The 21406-nt window shown below is 41.3% G+C and overlaps 1 protein-coding gene across 3 annotated transcripts; it reads right to left on the bottom strand.

The window, feature by feature from the left end:
• Positions 1-7570: 7570 nt before the first annotated feature.
• On the bottom strand, positions 7571-21052 carry LOC311145862 (heterogeneous nuclear ribonucleoprotein R-like). Of its 3 annotated transcripts, none has more exons than XM_084182205.1 (12): positions 20903-21035; positions 18281-18438; positions 16879-16997; positions 16666-16773; positions 16446-16559; positions 12955-13134; positions 12626-12761; positions 11826-12031; positions 11486-11635; positions 11254-11375; positions 8939-9480; positions 7571-7683 (listed from the first exon to the last, which is right to left on the bottom strand). In XM_084182205.1, exons 2-12 carry the CDS (start codon positions 18432-18434, stop codon positions 7652-7654), a joined length of 1863 nt encoding a protein of 620 aa, XP_084038331.1. In that variant the 5' UTR covers positions 18435-18438; positions 20903-21035; the 3' UTR covers positions 7571-7651. The 3 variants fall into 3 exon arrangements, with proteins under 3 accessions (XP_084038331.1, XP_084038330.1, XP_084038329.1); XM_084182204.1 differs by lacking the exon at positions 7571-7683 and adding an exon at positions 8087-8564; XM_084182203.1 differs by lacking the exon at positions 7571-7683 and having other exon boundaries at positions 8776-9480; positions 20903-21052.
• Positions 21053-21406: the final 354 nt, after the last annotated feature.

Genomic DNA, 21406 nt, shown 5'->3' on the forward strand with positions numbered 1-21406 from the left:
TTTCTCATGACAAATTAATTCAACTGTAAACACACAGGCTAGCTAGCATACTCGAGCCAGTAGCATACTAGAGCCAGTAGCACACTGGACAACACATTTTTTTAACCATTACATGCTCTGTGTTTGATTTGTGAGCTTAAACTTGATATGATGGGCAGGCTTCTGTTAAACATTAAACAAAGTAATAGACTAATGAATATGCTATTTGCCTTCATCAAAACAATATTTTTGTTGCATATTTTAGTCTGGATCCTGCCCAGGTTTAGGGGGTTGTATATAAACCCTAGATTGTTAATTCTATGTATTGGCCAGTGAGAGGCTTTGATGCCACCGGTCGGCCATATTGGCACTCCCCAGAAGGAGCAGTCCTCCATAGGAATGAATGGAATTCTACAGTATCTAAATGTTTAAAGGACAAAATTACCTGTATTGAAGCATTTTTCTGTTGTAGTGGGGACAATAACATTAGAACTTTCAACAAATTACACTAAGTAATGGTTTTATATATTTTTTAAATATGTTTAGCTCACAAAATATCATTTAAAAGTATGCATTAAGGTGTCTGTAATAGAATAAACGTGGCAAAAACAAATTTACCCAGTGGGCATACGACATGATAATGACATATTTTTTCTGGTTGAAATCTGATCGGGATGTTTTATACCCAGATTACAACCAGATTAAGACGTCTTTTTTTATTTTTTTTGGTTGATGTCTTGTTTTTAGTTAAAATTTGATTGAACTACTGACCAGTTACCTAAATGCTACTCAATTAATATAAACATGTGCATAGTGTTTGTGGGCCATGCACCAGGGCTTCCGTTAGCCGGTAATAGCTTTTGGGCTGATAAAAAATCTAAAAGCCGATAAATACAATTGGTGCCGGCCAATTGTCCAGAAGAAGAAAAAATCCCATTGCAAAATAATGCTTTTTAGCCTATTCATTGATGGAAATACCAGTCGATTGAAACACATTTGACAGGTCATGCTTATCGGTCTATAGGTTACTTAGCATATTTTTTGCTAATTAAATTGGCGCGTGTACAGTATATTCGTTATGTATCTTATTTATCACGAGTAAAGCATACAGATACAGAGGCTTTGAGCGGAAAATCTGTCAAGACAGCGCGAGAGCTGCTGCTACAGCATCTCAAACAGCAAATGCATAGGCAACGGAAGGCAGGCTTCATCAGCGTGTCGCACACCACTTTGCAATGAGCTGGAGGCAGTATGCATTTCTAAAACATATACTTAATTGTTTGAAACCTGACAATGTTGTTTTCCGTAAAATTGCATTATGGAACGAACATTCACACGTAGCCTACTGCCATGTGCGCATTGCTGCGATTATAATGTGAAGAAATTATATTTTATCAACATTTTAAGCTAAACGTTCTGATCTGGTGCGTCAGAATCATTGCTTTAAAATTATTCTTAATTGTTTTGCCTAGGCCTATTGGTTGTATGAATTTGGGATATATCGTCCCACAACTGTCCCAGAGTCTGTTTGGAATGGGCTATTTCTTTCTCGACAAGCTGACCAATAGAATAGGAAACTTTTCTACTATGGGGATTGACATAGGCTAGTGATTTTGCTGGTCGTTACTCATCTTGTTGGCTGGGAAAAGTAACTGTGGACATTTATTCTAACATCTTCAAAATGCGCATCAGATTTCGGTAAGAAGGACCGCACATTGTTGCATCCTTGACTTGCATGTTCTGTTGATATGAATTACCATAATCTAAATGTGATTTCTGTAATTCTGAGCACCGTGGGTGGACGCCCTAATCAGGTTACGAACCCAATGCATATGGGTCCGGTAAATTTCTCAAAATGTCCAGTAAATTAAAATGCTGCCGGTCAAATGTCCAGCGCCACATTGTCTTAAGGGAAACCCTGCCATGCACCCATTGGATATAAGACACTAGAACCATTACAATTATTAAAATTGGAGTAATGTTTTTTTTCAGCAGGGTTTGCATGATTCAGCTTAGCACAGTTGGCAAACAACATCTGGCAGAGTGCACCAAATTGGGTTAGGGTCTCGTGGCATACTGTACCCAGTCAACACGCTGGGCTCGGCCTATTCCGTTTGAGACTCAGGGGACTTGAAATGGACTCGGACTCAGACTCGGGGAGCTTCATGCGGGCCGAGCACTTCCCGATTCCGGTAGAATCATATTACTCTGGTCTCCGGCTAATGGTACTCGGGCTGAAGTCCACTTCAGCTTATCCAGCCCGATTAACTTTTTCAGTAGTAGGGCCATTTGAAGTTTTTATTTGGCAGGTAACTTAGTGAAGACCTTTGGTAATGGTTAATCATGATTCATCTCTCTTTACAGTTCCTGAAACATGTCAGTGACCTTATGCATGGCCTCTACTGCAGTGCTTGGCCACCCACTCAGTTACCAGTCACCTATTCTGCCACATCCCAAGGAAAGGAGAGAGCAGAACCACCCCTCCATAAATCCATAGCCATTGACTATGATACACACTTAGAAAAAAAGGTGCTATTGAGAACCTAAAAGGGTTCTTCGGTTGTCCCCATAGGAGAACTCTTTGAATAACTATTTTTGGTTCCAGGTAGAACCCTTTTGTGTTCCATGTAGAACCCTTTCCACTGAGGGTTCTACATGGAACCCAAAAGGGTTCTACCTGGCAACAAAAAGGGTTCTCCTATGAGGACAGCCGAAGAACCCTTTTGGAAGCCTTTTTTTCTAAGAGTGTAATCTGATCTTCAATGTGGACAGAGGAGCAAATGTCTTTGCTACCACTCACGTGCAATCCAGTGTAGTTTCTAAGTTAAATGTGAGCAGTTGAGACAATTGACATAGACAATGAGACATTTTTTGTAGATTCCGACTGTTAAATATACAGTATTATACTGTGCATTACTGTTCTGTGGTGTCCTGCATGTCCACATTATGCCAATCGTTAATTTAATTTCTTCTCTTTTTATGCTTACAGTAAGTGTCATGAAAAGCCAGAAAACTCAGGAGGTTGATGTGTTGCGGGCCCTCTGGAAAGTCCTAAAATATGCCCCTGACCGCCGTGGTGGTCAGGTCTAGTTTTCTTTTAAAATCTCAAATGTAAAAAGTTGTAATGCGCTGATTCTCTTCACTGCAGATCTGACCCATCACACCACTCTTCAAGAGGGCCACTACACTCCAGATCTGATCCATCACACCACTCTTCAAGAGGGCCACTACACTCCAGATCTGATCCATCACACCACTCTTCAAGAGGGCCACTACACTCCAGATCTGATCCATCACACCACTCTTCAAGAGGGCCACTACACTCCAGATCTGATCCATCACACCACTCTTCAAGAGGGCCACTACACTCCAGATCTGATCCATCACACCACTCTTCAAGAGGGCCACTACACTCCAGATCTGACCCATCACACCACTCTTCAAGAGGGCCACTACACTCCAGATCTGATCCATCACACCACTCTTCAAGAGGGCCACTACACTCCAGATCTGATCCATCACACCACTCTTCAAGAGGGCCACTACACTCCAGATCTGATCCATCACACCACTCTTCAAGAGGGCCACTACACTCCAGATCGCCTTCTGTGCTCAGAGATCCTTGATGAGGATCTACCCCATCACACCACTCTTATTAATCATGAATATAATAAAACAATGGGCCTTTATATACTCTGTGTCCCAGTCTTTCTATGCACATAATATCTGTGGGTGAATTATGAAACAATTACTGTATGCAGATGTGCAAAAAATTGTGATGTAGATTTGTTTCTGCCATTGCTTGATCTATTTTAAAATGTAAGAATATGTTACAGATTTTAACTTTAATTGGTGCCTATGGAAACAAATAGAAATGTAACGAGCAACATTTTCAACTTCCAACTTTATCCTCTGCAATACTTTTTACAGTAGGTAATAAGCTGTAGTCAGGTGGTCATTACCAGGTTATGATGAGGTCTTAACTATGACCAGTACATAATATAACACATAATATAGAGGTCACAATTATGGCCAACTGGTCATATGGTGGTCAGAAAAAATATGTCATATTCTGGTCAGTAAAAAGATGTACAAAAAAACAAAGTCATTTTCAACCAGTTTGAGACCAGAATAAGACGTCATAAAAAGACGTCATACTGACGTCTTTTCAACCAGGTTTTGCCCACTGGGTGGTTTTTTGAATGTGAAACATTTTAGGGCAGTAAAAAGGAAAATGCCTACAGCTACTATGATATAAATGGAGCTATGAATTTGACAGCAAAATAAATATTTTTTTTCTCTCAACTCCATAAGTGGCCAAGTGAAGTTATATTGATAAATCTTCAATTAGCTACTAGGCATTGACGTGGATTTTCTTACAAATCATAGAGCAACAAATTGCATTTCAGAGAATCATAGAGCAACAAATTTAATTCCAGAGAATCATAGAGCAACAAATTGAATTCCAGAGAATCATAGAGCAACAAATTGAATTCCAGAGAATCATAGAGCAACAAATTGAATTCCAGAGAATCATAGAGCAACAAATTGAATTCCAGAGAGAAAAAAGTAAAAACTCCAACATTGGGAGCTGATATGCAATTGGAGTAAGCTCAAAGAGCTTCAGGCTCAAACCTAACACATTTATAATGGGGTATGTAGTGTTTTAGACTAGAGACAGAACTCTTGTTTTCACTTCTAAAAGGCAATTGCCTCAGGCAGCAATTTTTGCCAATCCTTACGATACATTACACTTGATAAAAGCAGTGTTTAGAGTAAGTTTCTGTAAACTAAGGCTTTTGATAATGAACATAACAGAAATAACTATTTTTGGTATTCTGAATCATATACTGTATTCTTTCTCCAAGTAACTCAAACTTTCTCCCAACTCCAAAGTTAACTTCTCTACTGCGTGTTGAGGTATACAGTACTTTTCTCTCTACCTAAACTCACCCAGACACTGACGTTTGCTTTCCGCATCTTAATCCCCACATCGATTTGGTGAGACCTGAATCAGAGGGAGAGAAAGACAGTGAAAGAGAACAATGGTTTGGGAAGAAAACATCCTAAACTTACCCTGTAGTCCTTACAGCTGCCTCTGACTGCGAGCCCCACCTAGCAAGTCCACATCGTGACAAGACTGGGTCGGGGCCACCTCGGACACGCACCCTGATAGATAAGCCAGGTGACAAAAGCAAGGAGTTAAAATACGATAGAGAAGTACTTACATTACTCCTCTTGGAAGTCATCTGAAATTAATCAGATTCTTTTGTTGATTCCTTTTTGTTTTTGGGAACCACAGGGTTGAGAATTAAAACGGTTTTGGTCGTGAATTTGTAAAGTTGGGTGTAGCTAGTGCTTTGGCACCGTTTGGTTGTTGAATCGTTTGTAGCATGGTAATAATCGATTGTATTTGGCTTCTGGTTCAGTGATCATTTGGTTCTAATTGCAAAATCGCATTGCATTGCAAATTGAGCATAAAATAAATGTTCTGTATATGATGTTATCCAGTGTTTTTCAATTAATTTCAAGCAAATTAGCAACATTCAGATCCTTATTCAGGGATAAGGGTGCTTGTGTGAGCCAAAGTTTGATGAATTTACATAGGACTTCCATGTCATAGTCACACACAGCATCAACAAGACAACTCTCAAAATCTTACATTGCAGTTCCATGGCATTAAAGGTGTTTGTAACATACAAGAGATAAGAGGGCAAAATACATGTGAAACAATATATATGTATACAAATTGGACATAAAGATGCCTGGGGCCATACGTGTGCAGGAACCATCATGTATTACTTGTAGCATAAGATAGCACTTGTGCAGATGCACATTAGGACACGGGACAAAACGATACAATGTGGAACGGTGGAGGGCTGATATGACAGAAATAACACTGAGTCAAAATTCAGAGCCCACTCCAGGATATGACTCAGGAAGGAACTGAGAGCAGCCTGAGATCTCCATTGAAAAGATAAATAAATAAGCATGTCTAATCGATTGCCTCACAGTTGAATCAAACACCAATAGCTACAGCAACAGGATTTACTCTGGGATTGGGTACGGTATACGGTCAGATACTTAGCTGCCTTTACATTTGACTTTTGAAATGTATTAGGGATGAACATGACTGCTAGCTGTGAGTCAGAGGACGTGAGTCTCTGGCCTGGAGGGATGCAAGCTGGATAATCAATTAGAATCAATGTATTATATAATATATTATACATTTGATTTTTGAACATTCAAGCAAATATAAATAATGAACAAAATGTTATTATATTATCATAGTTGGCTCTCTTATAAAAGTCGACCATCAACTGTATTAGGAGGAAAAAAAACTCATACCAAATGCCATTGTATTGAAAATACTAACACATCAAATATCACTATTCACTAACCTCCAACATTATGATACACTAGACAAGCAGTCCTATTCTAAACAAAATGTATTTTTCCAATAATACAGCAGAAGCAGGCTAACGGCTTTATTCCGTCCAACTAAATCAGCATGGAACTCGAAGCTCAATAGTGTGTCAGAAGACAGCTATCTGATCAGGGAAGTAATGTGAGGGTATAAACAGATGACTTGGGGGGTTGTTAGTTCAACTCCAAGGCATACCATTTCTGTGCCCTTAAACTGATTAGGTTTGGCAAATTTGAATAGATGTATATCTGAATAAGCCCTAGACAGGGTGCCAGAGCAGAGACAATGAACAGTGATCATAAAGTCCATATGTACTTCCAAGATCCATTATGGGGCAACAGCATCCAATCTGTCTGTACAAGCAGATTAGCCAATCGTGTGGTCCTTCCACGAGACGTTCAGCAGACATAAGATTCCAATTGCATTAGTTCTCCAGATTCCAAATGGTGAGCAGGAAAACATTTATCACTATCTTCAGATTTGGTTTGCCAAATTTAGACATGAGCATTTGGAATATGTGGCTTTAATGCAGGATTGTCCCGAGTGCAGGACGCAGTTGAATGTTTGTCTTTAATTCACCCTTTTCAGGTGAACTCAAACAAAAGAAATAGGCTAATGCAGCAGTTACATGTAATCACAGGATAGTCTTTTTCAGTTTCTTATTCAGGATGGCAGTAAACTTTTGACTTTCATCAACCAAGTGATATGCTAATGCAGCGTATAAACACAGACTGATCCTTTTTCATCTGCCCCCTTTTCGTTTTTGTTAAGGACAGCAGTGAACTTTTGACTTTCAACAACAGGTGACACCTGATCTGCATAACCTGTACCTACAATATGTCTTTGGTCTCTGGCAAGGCAGCGCTAGTTTGGGGAAGCTTTGTGACTGAAGTCCTCATACGAGGAGAGAGCTATTCTCCATGTTCTGCTCAGTAAACACACCACTGCATTATCTGTGCTCACGCATACACCTCTAAGTATTAAGCAGAATTTCCCATTCACCTTACCACAATTTGTTTTACTAGAGGTGTTTACCAGAAAACTAATTTAGTCATTTTCAACATGAGTTAACATCAGATACTAGCTGATGTAATCAAACTGGTGCATTATTTTAATGAGCAAAACAAGTGAAGTGGGCTGAGGCCCCTCAGCAGAGGAGAGTAGCGCCAGTTTAGCGGTGAAGAGGTAAACCAGGCTCACCCTTCTTTGGGGAAGAACACAGCAGAGAATAGATGTGTTCCTCACTCACTCAAGCGCTGCCGTTCTCGCGTCTTCACCTGGGGTAATTCGGAATAAAAGGAGAAACTTAAACAAACAAAACACTAAATAAAACTGTTAAGTTGTAATAAATATGGGAGGGTAGCTAAATAAGAAATCAAAAGGATAAAAAAAAGAAGAAAAAGATGCTGTACTATTTCTATTGCTGGGTAATGGAGGGGAAAGAGCACATTAGGGTGAATTGCCAGGTGATGTCACTTTACACTATTTGGTGTAAAGATGCCCAAAACGGAATAGCAAAACATCAGTCAAATAACTATTTGATCTTAATAAAAGCAGTTATTGTGTGTCTTTCATTTAAAAATTCAGATCACTCACATTCAAGGCCAAACATGGAGGTCAAAATTTGTCTAATCATGACACGACTTGACACGGCTGAATTTGAAATTGCTGATAATTGAATGAAGTATGGTTGAGTTTTATTGAAATGTAACAAGAACATTTTTATCAATACAAACACATCAAAGAGCTAATTGTCTTGGCGATTAAGGTTTTGCCAGACCCATTATCTAAAAGGGCAAATTTGAGAGAAAAGAGTTTTAGAAAAACACAGTTTGTCTACTTCTACAAATGCTAAACATATAACTTTTACGTAACTATTCCGGTACATGAAAAAGTGCAATTTTCCTCTCCTTTTTTCCCCACCTCTGCAACAAAACTGAAAATAAAGCTCTCAGTTTAAAGCCTTTATGTACAAGCAAAGTCCTATGCCTACCTATCAGAAATCTGGGAGGGAAAATGTCCAATGGGGAGGGGGGTCTGGGAAGGGGTTGGTGGCCAGTCACTGAACGATTCTCATGATTTCAAATGCTTTCTCAAAGAATTTCTCTCTTCTTTTTTTTTTTTTTTACGATCGTCCAATTTTTCCTGTAAATGCCAGCTTAAAAAATAAAAATAAAAAATATCAGAAATTTAAAAAATAATAAAATAATAGTAAAAAATGTCCCAAGTAGCCACAAGCAAAGCAAAAAAGGATTAGCACAAATTATTAAGCAAGCTTATGTAAGTACATTCATATTTTGCTCCATACTGTAGTGCAACAAATCCATATTTCCAAAAGGGTAATGTTATTTATGCATGTTGATTCATTTTTTATTTTTTTTCTATTTCTTTTGAATGTGAAGGGTGATATATACACACAGCCAATCAAAGGTTGCTGTCAAAGCCCAATCCGTTCATGTTTTGTCTACTTCCATTGGTGCCCATAAGAATCTTGGTAAAACTCCTGGTTGTCATTATTGTAACCATAGTTACCAGAGTAGTCGCCACCTTGTTGCAGGGGTTGCTGGGCAATGGGTTGGGAGCCCCAGTTCTGGTTGTTGGTCTGCCGGCGCTTGGAGTCCGGTTGGTTGTAACCGTCAGCCTTCCTCTTCCCGCCCACGTTGTCCCCGCGGTTCCCCCGGGCACCTCTGCTGCCACGGCCCCTCTGCTGGGGCGGGCCTCCCCGGCCCCCACGGCTCCCCCTCGGTACGCCCATAGGAGCCCCCCTTTGGACGTAGCCACCTCTGCCACGAGGGGGTGGTGCTCCTCTGCCTCTAGGGGGAGGGGGGGCACCCCGACTCACCCTGCCCCCCCTTCCTCTCGGCGCGTAGACATCATCGTATCCCCCGTAGTAAGGGTCGTCGTAGCCACCTCGGTAGTCATGGTAGTCGTAACCACCACCGTAGTAATCATCGTAGTAGTCCTCGTAACCGTAGTAGTCTGGAGGGTAGGCATAGCCCCCTCTCCCGCCTCGGCCCCTGCCTCGCATGGGAGGTGGCATGCGAGGAGCAGGATAGTAGTAGTAATCATCATATCTGTGACAACAACAAAGCAAACACAGACATAGGAAATAAGATAAATGTCATATAGAACAGAAAACATTTTCATAATACAGTCATACAGTGCCTTCGGAAAGTACTCAGACCCCTTGACTTTCTCCACATTTTGTTAGGTTACTCTAAATCCTTATTCTAAAATGGATTAAATTGTTTTTTCCCTCAATCTACACACAACACCCCATAATGATAAAACAAAAATAGGTTTTTAGAAATGTTTACTAATTTATACAAATAAACAAACGGAAATATCACATTTACATAAGTATTCAGACCCTTTACTCAGTACTTTGTTGAAGCACCTTTGGCAGAGATTACAGCATCGCGTCTCCTTGGGTATGACGCTACAAACTTGGCACACCTGTATTTGGGGAGTTCCTCCCATTCTTCTCTGCAGATCCTCTCAAGCTCTGTCAGGTTGGATGGGGAGCGTCGCTGCACAGCTATTTTCAGGTCTCTCCAGAGATGTTCGATCGGGTTCAAGTCCGGGCTCTGGCTGGGCCACTCAAGAACATTCAGAGACTTGTCCCGAAGCCACTCCTGCATTGTCTTGGCTGTGTCCTTAGGGTGGTTGTCCTGTTGGAAGGTGAACCTTCACCCCAGTCTGAGGTCCTGAGTGCTCTGGAGCAGGTTTTCATCAAGGATCTCTCTGTACTTTGCTCCATTCATCTTTCCTTCGATCCTGACTAGTCTCCCAGACACTGCCGCTGAAAAACATCCCCACAGCATGATGCTGCCACAACCATGCTTCACCTTAGAGATGGTGCCAGGTTTCCTCCAGACGTGACGCTTGGCATTCAGGCCAAAGAGTTCAATCTTGGTTTCATCAGACCAGAGAATCTTGTTTCTCATGGTCTGAGAGTCATTAGGTGCCTTTTGGCAAACTCCAAGCGGGCTGTCATGTGCCTTTTACTGAGGAGTGGCTTCCGTCTGGCCACTCTACCATAAAGGCCTGATTGGTGGAGTGCTGCAGAGATGGTTCTCCTTCTGGAAGGTTCTCCCATCTCCACAGAGGAACTCTAGAGCTCTGTCAGAGTGACCATTGGGTTCTTGGTCACCTCCCTGACCAAGGCCCTTCTCCCCCGATTGCTCAATTTGCCCGAGCGGCCAGCTCTAGGAAGAGTCTTGTTGTTTCCAAACTTCTTACATTTAAGAATGATGGAGGCCATTGTGTTCTTGGGGACCTTCAATGCTGCAGACATTTTTTGGTACCCTTCCCCAGATCTGCGCCTAGACACAATCCTGTCTCGGAGCTCTACGGACAATTCCTTCGACCTCATGGCTTGGTTTTTGCTCTGACATGCACTGTCAACTGTGGGACCTTATATAGACAGGTGTGTGCCTTTCCAAATCATGTCCAATCAATTGAATTTACCACAGGTGGACTCCAATCAAGTTGTAGAAACATCTCAAGGATGATCAATGGAAACAGGATGCATCTGAGCTCAATTTCGAGTCTCATAGCAAAGGGTCTGAATACTTATGTAAATAAGGTATTTCTGTTTTTTATTTGAAATACATTTCTAAAAATTACAAAAAAACTTTTTTCGCTTTGTCATTATGGGGTATTGTGTGTAGATTGCTGAGGATTTTTTTTTATTTTTAATCCATTTTAGAATAAGATGTAACGTTACAAAATGTGGAAAAAGTCAAGGGGTCTGAATACTTTCCGAAGGCAAGAAAACATTTTACAGTCATACCAGCCACTCCAAGCGGACTGGGCGTGGCTAGGTGCGGTCGACCTCTACTCACCCTGAGGTCCTGGTTGGCTGTCTCTGGGCCTGACGCTCTTTCCTCTTCCTGTCCGGAGGCTTCGCCAGAACAATCTCTATCTCCTCGCCTTCCAATTCTTTGCCGTTCATTTGTTGCATTGCCTAAACGGTGGTGGGTTTCCCCAAGTGAATTTCCCAGAGATTCTCTACAAGCACAAGGCAAACACATAGCATGCATACTCCAAGGAGGTTTAGAAGACGCCAGTACTCACCTTTACGGCAGCATCTCTGTCCTCAAAGTGCACAAAGGCATAGTCTTTCAGCTTCTTGACCCGCTCCAACTTCCCAAACTGGGAGAAGGTTTTCTCTAGAAGATCCTCTGTGACCGGTGTGGCCAGGTTCCTCACAAACAGCACCTTTACCTGGTGGAAGATCCACACAAGAGAGTTTAGAAGTTGTTCTCTGGAATGGGACGGCCAGTTCTCTCAGTGTAATGTTTTCTACATGAAAGATATCTGGGTATTTACTCTACACCCTAGAATCTGTGATTTAACATCCCTTTGTTGTTGTCAGACACTAGCCTGAGGGAGGGGGGGATCTTCAGGACCTTACCTTTGCCATAATCTCTGGGTCCGGTTCGTCTACTGGGTCTGCCCACTCAACAGTAACAGGGTTCCCCCACACCTTCACCTTGCCACTCATGAGGCGGCGACGGGCCTGGGCGGCAGTTTTGTGGTCCTCGTATTCCAAAAAGCAGAAGCCACGGTTCTTCTTTTTGTCGTCTGGCTGGTGGTAGAGTATCACCTCTACGAGGCCCTCTGGTGGAAGCACACAGAAGTGCATGGTCCAAAAAAGAAATCACAGGAAAAGCCTCCATTCCACTGATTGTATAATATGAGTGTCATATGATTGACTAGGACATGAGGTCACCGGTAAGAATAGAACACACAGGGCTGCACCAACTAATATACAGTATGAAGACAGTGAAAGAACAGCAGATATGTCATTCTTAATTCTATTCCTTACTTAGATTTGTGTGTATTTAGTAAATGTTGTGACATTTTTAGATATTACTTGTTAGATATTACTGCACCGTAGGAGCTGGAAGCACAAGCATTTCGCAAAACACCCGCAATAACATCTGCTAAACACGTGTATGTGACAAATACAATTTGATTTGAGGTCTTTATATCTAGGTGTGGTACCCAGGTATTCAATCATGAATAAAACATGTAGGAACAAATCACTGATCTTCTCAGAAAACGTAATAATCTCCAACTAACTATCTCTGAAAGTATGTAAGTATCTCCAATTTCCTTTTACTTGTCAGCCAACATTTCAAATATAAAACATTATTTAGATTGAGGGCACAAAGAAATATGATACAAAAATGGTACTGATCTTTCTCTAACCTGTGACTTTGCTGAAATCTTCCAATATGCTTTCTCTTGTCTTGTTCTTTGGAATTGACCCAACAAACAGCCGATTGTTTGCGACAGAGATGCAGACACCCAGGTATTTACCCGACCGGATTTCATAATTATCACACTAGAACAAAAATATCAACAAAAGGTGTTCTCAAAATTGAGCCCCACACAGATAAGTCATGCACAGTTGCACTTCCCAGATAACTCTGGCATGATAAGACACAGTGACCAACCTGTCTAAAAGGTTAGAAGCAAACACTGTAAATGACCAAGTCATGCTCTTTACTTGTGGTGATTAAAAGGGGAAATCTTACAAGCTTGACGGCCTCTAGGGCAGCATCTTTATTGCAGAAGGTGATGAAGGCATATCCTCTGTTCTGACCCGAAAGGAGGGGGTCCATCATCAGACGCAGGTCCCAAATGGGCCCAGCTTTCTCAAACAGAGGGACCAGCTCATCCTCATACAGGTCTCTGGGGATCTTGCCAACAAATACCTGCATCGATAAGATCAAAATGTCAAATTACATGCATACTGTGTAGCATTGACTTTATTCAATGCATTTTTGACTTGGACAAGATGGCGCTCTCTAGAAACTTAAAGAGGTCGATTTGTGAAAAGGCATATTAGATAATATCATAACTTTAAAGGCTGAGTAAGATGTTTCAGAAGCTTGTAGATTCATTACGTACCAACAACAGCTGCAAATCCCAATAAAACTACATCACTAGTCCCGTGTAGCTCAGTTGGTAGAGCATGGCGCTTGCAACGCCAGGGTTGTGGGTTCGTTTCCCATGGGGGGCAAGTATGAAAAATGTATGCACTCACTAACTGTAAGTCGCTCTGGATAAGAGCGTCTGCTAAATGACTAAAATGTAAAGTTGACATTCCTGCCTTTGTCTACCTATACTAAAAATGTTGTGGTTCAAAGTGCAGTGTTTATTTAGTTCCAATAGCGCAAACGTTTTCTAGCAAGTTTGGAACTGCATTATGGCATTATAATAATAATATAATATGCCATTTAGCAGACGCTTTTATCCAAAGCGACTTACAGTCATGCGTGCATACATTTTTTTTGTGTATGGGTGGTCCCGGGGATCGAACCCACTACCTTGGCGTTACAAGCGCCGTGCTCTACCAGCTGAGCTACAGAGGACCACTATTCACTAACCATAAACTATTCACATATAATAGATTTTAATTTGGGTATACAGTTGAAGTCTGAAGTTTACACACACTTAGGTTGGAGTCATTAAAACTCGTTTTTCAACCACTCCACAAATTTCTTGTTAACAAACTATAGTTTTGGCAAGTCGGTTAGGACATCTACTGTGTGCATGACACAAGTTCAAAAGCTAATGGGGATCCAAATAAACAAGGTGACATTTCTTTGTTGATTTCACGTTGAATTCACATTAGTTGACAACCCAACAAAATGTAAATCAAAACTAGACGTTGAACTGATGTCTGTGCCCAGTGGGCTTCCATCACTGACATCACTCAATGCACCAGAGCGATGTTTAATCATTTTATTCATATTTTTGCTTCTTCTCTATTTATTTTTACTGTCTGTTTACTGTCATAAAAGAGATTAGGCCCAGATGTTTTAAAATCTCAGACATGCTGTCCCCGAACATTAGCATTTTGGTGGATTGCCTAAGAAGCAACACGATTCACAAGACAATTTTTCATCCCTGAAATTGTCTTTCATCTAGTCTATTGCTACGCTTCATCTGATGATATGGCCACTGTATCATTTATTGTGACCCATGAAATCATTGTATGGTGTAGATGTTGATTGTATCAATTATGGAGTTGTACAAAAGGCATGTACAGTTGAAGTCAGAAGTTTATATACACTTAGGTTGGAGTCATTAAAACTAGTTTTTCAACCACTCCACAAATTTCTTGTTAACAAACTAAAGTTTTGGCAAGTTGGTTAGGACATCTACTTTGTGCATGACACAAGTAATTTTTCCAACAATTGTTTACAGGCAGACTATTTCACTTATAATTCACTGTATCACAATTCCAGTGGGTCAGAAGTTTACAGACACTAAGTTGACTGTGCCTTTAAACAGCTTGGAAAATTCCAGAAAATGATGTAATGGCTTTAGAGGCTAATTGACATCATTTGAGTCAATTGGAGGTGTACCTGTGGATGTATTTCAAGGCCTACCTTCAAACTCAGTGCCTCTTTGTTGACGTCATGGGAAAATCAAAAGAAATCAGCCAAGACCTCAGAAAGAAAATGGTAGACCTCCACAAGTGTGGTTCATCCCTGGGGGCAATTTCCAAATGCCTGAAGGTACCACGTTCATCTGTACAAACAATAGTACGCAAGTATAAACACCATGGGACCATGCAGCCGTCATACTGCTCAGGAAGGAGACGTGTTCTGTCTCCTAGAGATGAGCGTACTTTGGTTCGAAAAGTGCAAATCAATCCTAGAACAACAGCAAAGGACCTTGTGAAGATGCTGGAGGAAACAGGTACAAAAGTATCTATAGCCACAGTAAAACGAGTCCTATATAATAATAATAATAATATGCCATTTAGCAGACGCTTTTATCCAAAGCGACTTACAGTCATGCGTGCATACATTTTTGTGTATGGGTGGTCCCGGGGATCGAACCCACTACCTTGGCGTTACAAGCGCCGTGCTCTACCAGCTGAGCTACAGAGGACCATATCAACATAACCTGAAAGGCCGCTCAGCAAGGAAGAAGCCACTGCTCCAAAACCGCCATGAAAAAGCCAGACTACGGTTTGCAACTGCACATGGGGACAAAGATCGTACTTTTTGGAGAAATGTCCTCTGGTCTGATGAAACAAAAATAGAACTGTTTGGCCATAATGACCATCGTTATGTTTGGAGGAAAAAGGGAGTTGCTTGCAAGCCGAAGAACACCATCCCAACCTTGAAGCACGGGGTGGCAGCATCATGCTGTGGGGGTGCTTTGCTGCAGGAGGGACTGGTGCACTTCACAAAATAGATGGCATCATGAGGAAGGAAAATTATGTGGATATATTGAAGCAACATCTCAAGACGTCAGGAAGTTAAAGCTTGGTCGCAAATGGGTCTTCCAAATGGACAATGACCCCAAGCATACTTCCAAAGTTGTGGCAAAATGGCTTAAGGACAACAAAGTCAAGGTATTGGAGTGGCCATCACAAAGCCCTGACCTCAATCCTATAGAACATTTGTGGGCAGAACTGAAAAAGCATGTGCGAGCAAGGAGGCCTACAAACCTGACTCAGTTACACCAGCTCTGTCAGGAGGAATGGGCCAAAATTCACCCAACGTATTGTGGGAAGCTTGTGGAAGGCTACCCGAAACGTTTGACCCAAGTTAAACAATTTAAAGACAATGCTACCAAATACTAATTGAGTGTATGTAAACGTCTGACCCACTGGGAATGTGATGAAAGAAATAAAAGATGAAAGAAATCATTCTCTCTACTATTATTCTGACATTTCACATTCTTAAAATGAAGTGGTGATCCTAACTGACCTAAAACAGGGAATCTTTACTAGGATTAAATGTTAGGAATTGTGAAAAACTGAGTTTAAATGTATTTGGCTAAGGTGTACGTAAACTTCCGACTTCCCCTGTATTTGTGGACAAAAATCGGACTTATTGCACCTTACAAATGTTGAAACATAATACACTAGCATTCATTTCCATAAGGTTGCAAAGATTTTTTCAACAGCCCAAAATTGAGAGGACACCTCCTTAACAGCCAATTGCCTGCATGAGACGGCTGTGTCTTTGACAGGCAATAGAAAAGAGGTTGAGCTTCTTGCCTCTGTTCCGATTCCAGGCTGGGCCCCTGAGTACACCTCGTCAGGTGGAGGCCCCCCATACTTCCTCTGTCCTGTGGTGACGTCCAAAGTGTAACCTGTTGTTTCCAGAAGAGCCTAGACAGCATCAACGACAGATACATTCATTCAGAGGCCTTTAGGCCATATGTCCATCATTGTTAAAACATCAGCTTATGGGGAAAAGAAGAAACATTTTGTTCACCTTTATCTTAGTCTCATCAGGACCCTTTGTGGATTCTTGAACTTTACTTCCTTGCTTTTCTCGCTGTCTGTATGTCTTCATCACACCACAGAGAAATGCACTTTTGTTCTGAGAGAGAGAGAGGACAAATTGCATTTAGTGTAAATCACTTTGACTCTTTGTAGCGTCTTTGTATGACTACTCTTGAGGGACAGTGTGGACAGGACCACTCACCTGCACATGTGACAGGTCACTCTCCCTGAACTGCATTAACACTGACAGGGCTCCCTCCTCATTGAACTCCCTCAGAGCGTCGATGGCTCTCTCGTCCAGGTCAGCGTAAGCCACCAGTCCTGGAATGCACACATACAACCACACAACACACAGAGAGAGACAGAGAGAGATAATTATATTTAGGCGGAGGCTGCGGATCCGTAGGTAACCGCCCCGCCACCCTGTCCCCCCCCCCCCCAGAACTGAAGATCCGATTTACGTTCTGCGCATGTATTATTTTACGCAAAACAAATGTCTGTAGCTGCTGCTCAACCTCCCCCTTCACATCTCTCTCTTTACTCACCCTCTTCTGAAACCTCAACCAATTTGATCGACATGATGATGTAGCCTACGTCTCTGCCTCATATTTCTGAGCAGCAGAATTCAAACCTGCGGCTATTTCAATGAACATTCCAAAAATAAATACATTTTGTAGGCTCATTTAGGGTGTAGGCTACAACCTTCTCTGTCTGTTGAAACTAAGGATAATGTCGTAGCACAAGCAGGGGTGCAGTCTACACAATGCATTGGGGCAAAACAATCTGCGTTGTAACCACACGTGTACATTTGTAATGATGTCATCTTTATAGTTATGCTTCCATATTGTAGCCTGAGAAGCTAAAAAAGAACACTACTACTTTGACCTCTTGTCTGCCCACTGCTTTGCAAATGTTTGCAACGATGGTGAAAAAAATAACATCGCTATTTAGACTGCATGTCTGTGTCTAGCTTGTGTTTGATATGCTGTCTAAATAGCTGCATGTACTGCCTCCTGAAAATAGAACATGAAATCGTTACTTAGACTGCCTATTTGTGTTGTGCTTATGTTTGCAATAGCCTACTCTTACAACAGACAAAAAAGTTTGTTGTACAATAAGTCGATCATGTCTATTGTACAACATGTCGAAGTTTGTAGACGACACCAGGCAAAGATGTCCGATCATCACCGCAGAGAGGAAGGAGGGGGCAGCGGCTACATAAGAAATCATCTGGGAGAATCGTGCACATGCGCAGGCCCTCTCTGACCTTTAGTTGTCGGGAAGAAAGGTTCAGGAAAAGTCGGATCCGCAGCCACCGTTTTATTTATAGGGTCACATCTAAGGCATACATTCCTGGTGAGAGTCACTGAAACATAATAATGTCCTCGCCCGGGGGAGAGGGCACTCTTTGCATGCCACCATTACACAGCTATGAGCTCAATGCTCACTGACCCCTTCACTCAACGTGACTTACATCATATGACCACTGACCAAGGTGGAATCCTTTGGTTGATACAGTCTTCTTGAGCTTGCAGATATACAAATATACAATATCATGCAATGCAATCAAGAAGTACTGTGAACACCCCCCCCCTTGCACTTACCAGTCTGAAATATATTATCCAGGCTCTCCGCCACTTTCTGTGGAAGGCCTGCGTCTATGAGTGTCTGGTAGTTCTCTGTGTGTGTTACAGTTATGTCCATGGGCTCGTCTTCCTCCTTAACCGGAGCGGAACTGCCATTCACCTCAGCTGCCATTCTCCTTAGGGCCAAATGATGTGAATCAAAAGAGATACCAGGGGATCATGGATGCGACTAGACGCCACATGAAGGAGTAGGCCTATACATCATCTATGCTGCGCATTAATTCTCAAACAATATGTAAGACATAATAATACTATACTAGCTACTCTACAATGAGTAGAATACTATTTACTGCCCAATTATGGATATGAACATGTTAGATATTGGGTAAAATGCAACTGTGATGCAATAAAGTAGGCCTATTCATTTGCCATTGCCACCTGACCTAACATTAGCTAGCTAATGTCATTGTCGTGCAAGAGCCCAATAACTATCCACAGCAGGGAATGAATGATCAAGCCTATGTCGACAGAAATTCAGTGGATACATTTTTTAATGGGAATAATAGAATTACGGAAAGTTCAGCTTGGTAAGTTAGCTAGCTAGCTGGCTATCTATCTACAGAGCATTGTTACTGAGCCAACCAATGATGTCTGACAGGGGGCACTGTATTGAAGCCACCAAGCAGCCATTTTGGTACACCTCCATTGTAAAATTTTTTTTTTTTTTTAATCGATTTTGGAAGCTATAAAATGCATTTATTAATGTCTACATTCGTTTTTTGCTAATTATATTATATTACAGACAGCTTAATGCATACTTTTAAATTATATTATGTGAACTAAACATTAAAATAAAACATATAAAATAAAAAAACATATTCCTTAAAGAGATTCTCCTGTACTTTTGTGTAGGTTACTTTTTAGTCAGTAGTTCTGAAAGTAGCACTCACGAGCCAAAAGTGGTCCCCTAACTGGTGTACTACATCACATATGTGCACCACGCCATTGCGCTCTCTCTCTCGCTCTGATGTGTGTGCATCTTGCTAGATGCCACTCAAATGGCGTGGGGCTGAAGCTCATTGGCTAGAACTCTAATTGCAAGGGGGCTGGCCCATGTGGGGGGAAATGTAGGGAAACGGCATAGCACAGCTTCCAGAAAAACAGTCACTTAAAAAACTAGGGATTTCGTGGCTAATGGGGAACATGCATAAAGATGGCAGAATTCAGATATGACGTCATTGGCCGTGTTCGAGAGGATCAAAAGTGTAATGTATCATGGGTAAATTGTGACTGACTGACCTACAAATAATAATGAGTAGTTATTTATGATGCAAGGTTATTTGTAGATTAGTCAGTCGAACAAGCCCATTGTTTTAGCACTATCCACTGGGTTTTTAAACTACTGCGCACGATATGGTTCAATGTGCCAATAAATCAGAACAATCTACGTGTTTTTTTTTGCTGGCATCTTGAAGCTAAAATTGGAATCATGTATACTCTGCTAATGACCATACAAAAAAAGTGCAACGGAGAGCTATGTACAATCCTGCTAATTTAGCAAAACCCAGGAATTTGTGGCAAGTGCATGGGGGCCACCATCTTTACGCTCCTCCGCTATTGAGGTAAAACAGTAATTCTGCTCATAGATTATGCATGTATGAATGTACATCATGTACACATTGACGCATCCAGCCCAAAGCAGGTTTAAAAAATACTTAGTCGCCAAAGTTCCAGAGCATGTCATTAAAGTATTATTTTTAGGAAGTACAAATGTTACTGTCCCCACTACAACAAACAAATACTTAAATACATGTAATGTTGTCCTTGAAACCAATATGGCAACCCGTGGCTTCAAAGCCTCTCATTGGCTATTATATTGCATCCGCAATCCAGGCCTTACACATCATTGGAGCCAACCAAGCAGGAGTTAAGTGCCAGTGTAATGTGATGTATTATTTGACCCCCTAGCCCAACTGTCCATTGAATACTCTATGTATAATTGTTTCCCCCATGTACCTTTGTATTGATTTGTTAATAAAAAATAAAGATTGCATACAGTAAAACCAAACACACAAAAATTAGTGGCAGTATCGACCAGACAGCCGCCTGGATTCTTTTTCGCGCGCCATATTACAGGTATGAAGTAATACACCATTCACGTGCTAGATTGCTAACCGAAATGCACTTTAATCTATGAAATTCTAGCACGATATTACAATAACGTTAGTTCATTGAAAAGTGCGACGAGTAGCTAGCCAGTCGTTTGAAATATATTTAGCATGTGGGAGGTATATCTTACTACTACTGGCTGGGTTGCACGATGCATGTCTGGCTGGTATGTCTGGGACGTGGGCTCGTCTGTAGTACACAAAGCCAAGCCGACCCGCCCCCCTCGACTAGCATAATTGGCAATTCGCTTACAATAATACCGGTACATATGCAATTAAAATATATTAGTTAAACTCAATCAAAAGGCAGGGATTATATTCCATTTGATTTAGTGTTTTTCCCCCATGATTAACTAAATGTCCAACACCGGGGCCTATCGCTCTTGCTAACGTTAGTTGCTACAGTATCGCAATATCAACAGCCCATTTATCTAATCCTTCCCGATCAAGAACAAAACCAGGAAGCACTTACCGCTCCACAAATCCCAGTATTTAAAAAAACGTTAAAATTGTCACAATACGCCAAATGTGAACAAAACTCTTCCGAGAATTGTGATTCTTGTTTATTTGGGTTTGCACATCGGAGAATGTCCGCTGGTACGCTCGTTCACGCCCCTTCCTCGCGACCCTGCCAGCCGCGCGCGCGCATTTGATCCACGGGGTTTCCAACAGCATTTCACAAGGCGTTGAACAGGATTGACGCCATATAAATATATTGTTAAATGATTAACGCATTTAGCACTAACAAAGAATCATGTCGAACGCAAAATTGGTCCGTTTTCTTGAAAAATTTCCAATCAGGATGTTGCTCCAATTGTACATTTAAACAGCATTTCCTCTAGGCGTGCTTCCATTTTGTTCTAACTGATTAGAAGCAATACTGTTCATCTCTAGCTGTAGAGCTACATCTCAAGATTCATTACTCTAGTTACATTTCCTTCTCAACATCATGCAACTCAAACACACCAAAACAACA

The sequence above is a fragment of the Coregonus lavaretus genome (assembly GCF_964263955.1).
Source record: "Coregonus lavaretus genome assembly, chromosome: 18".
Taxonomy (NCBI): Eukaryota; Metazoa; Chordata; class Actinopteri; order Salmoniformes; family Salmonidae; genus Coregonus; species Coregonus lavaretus.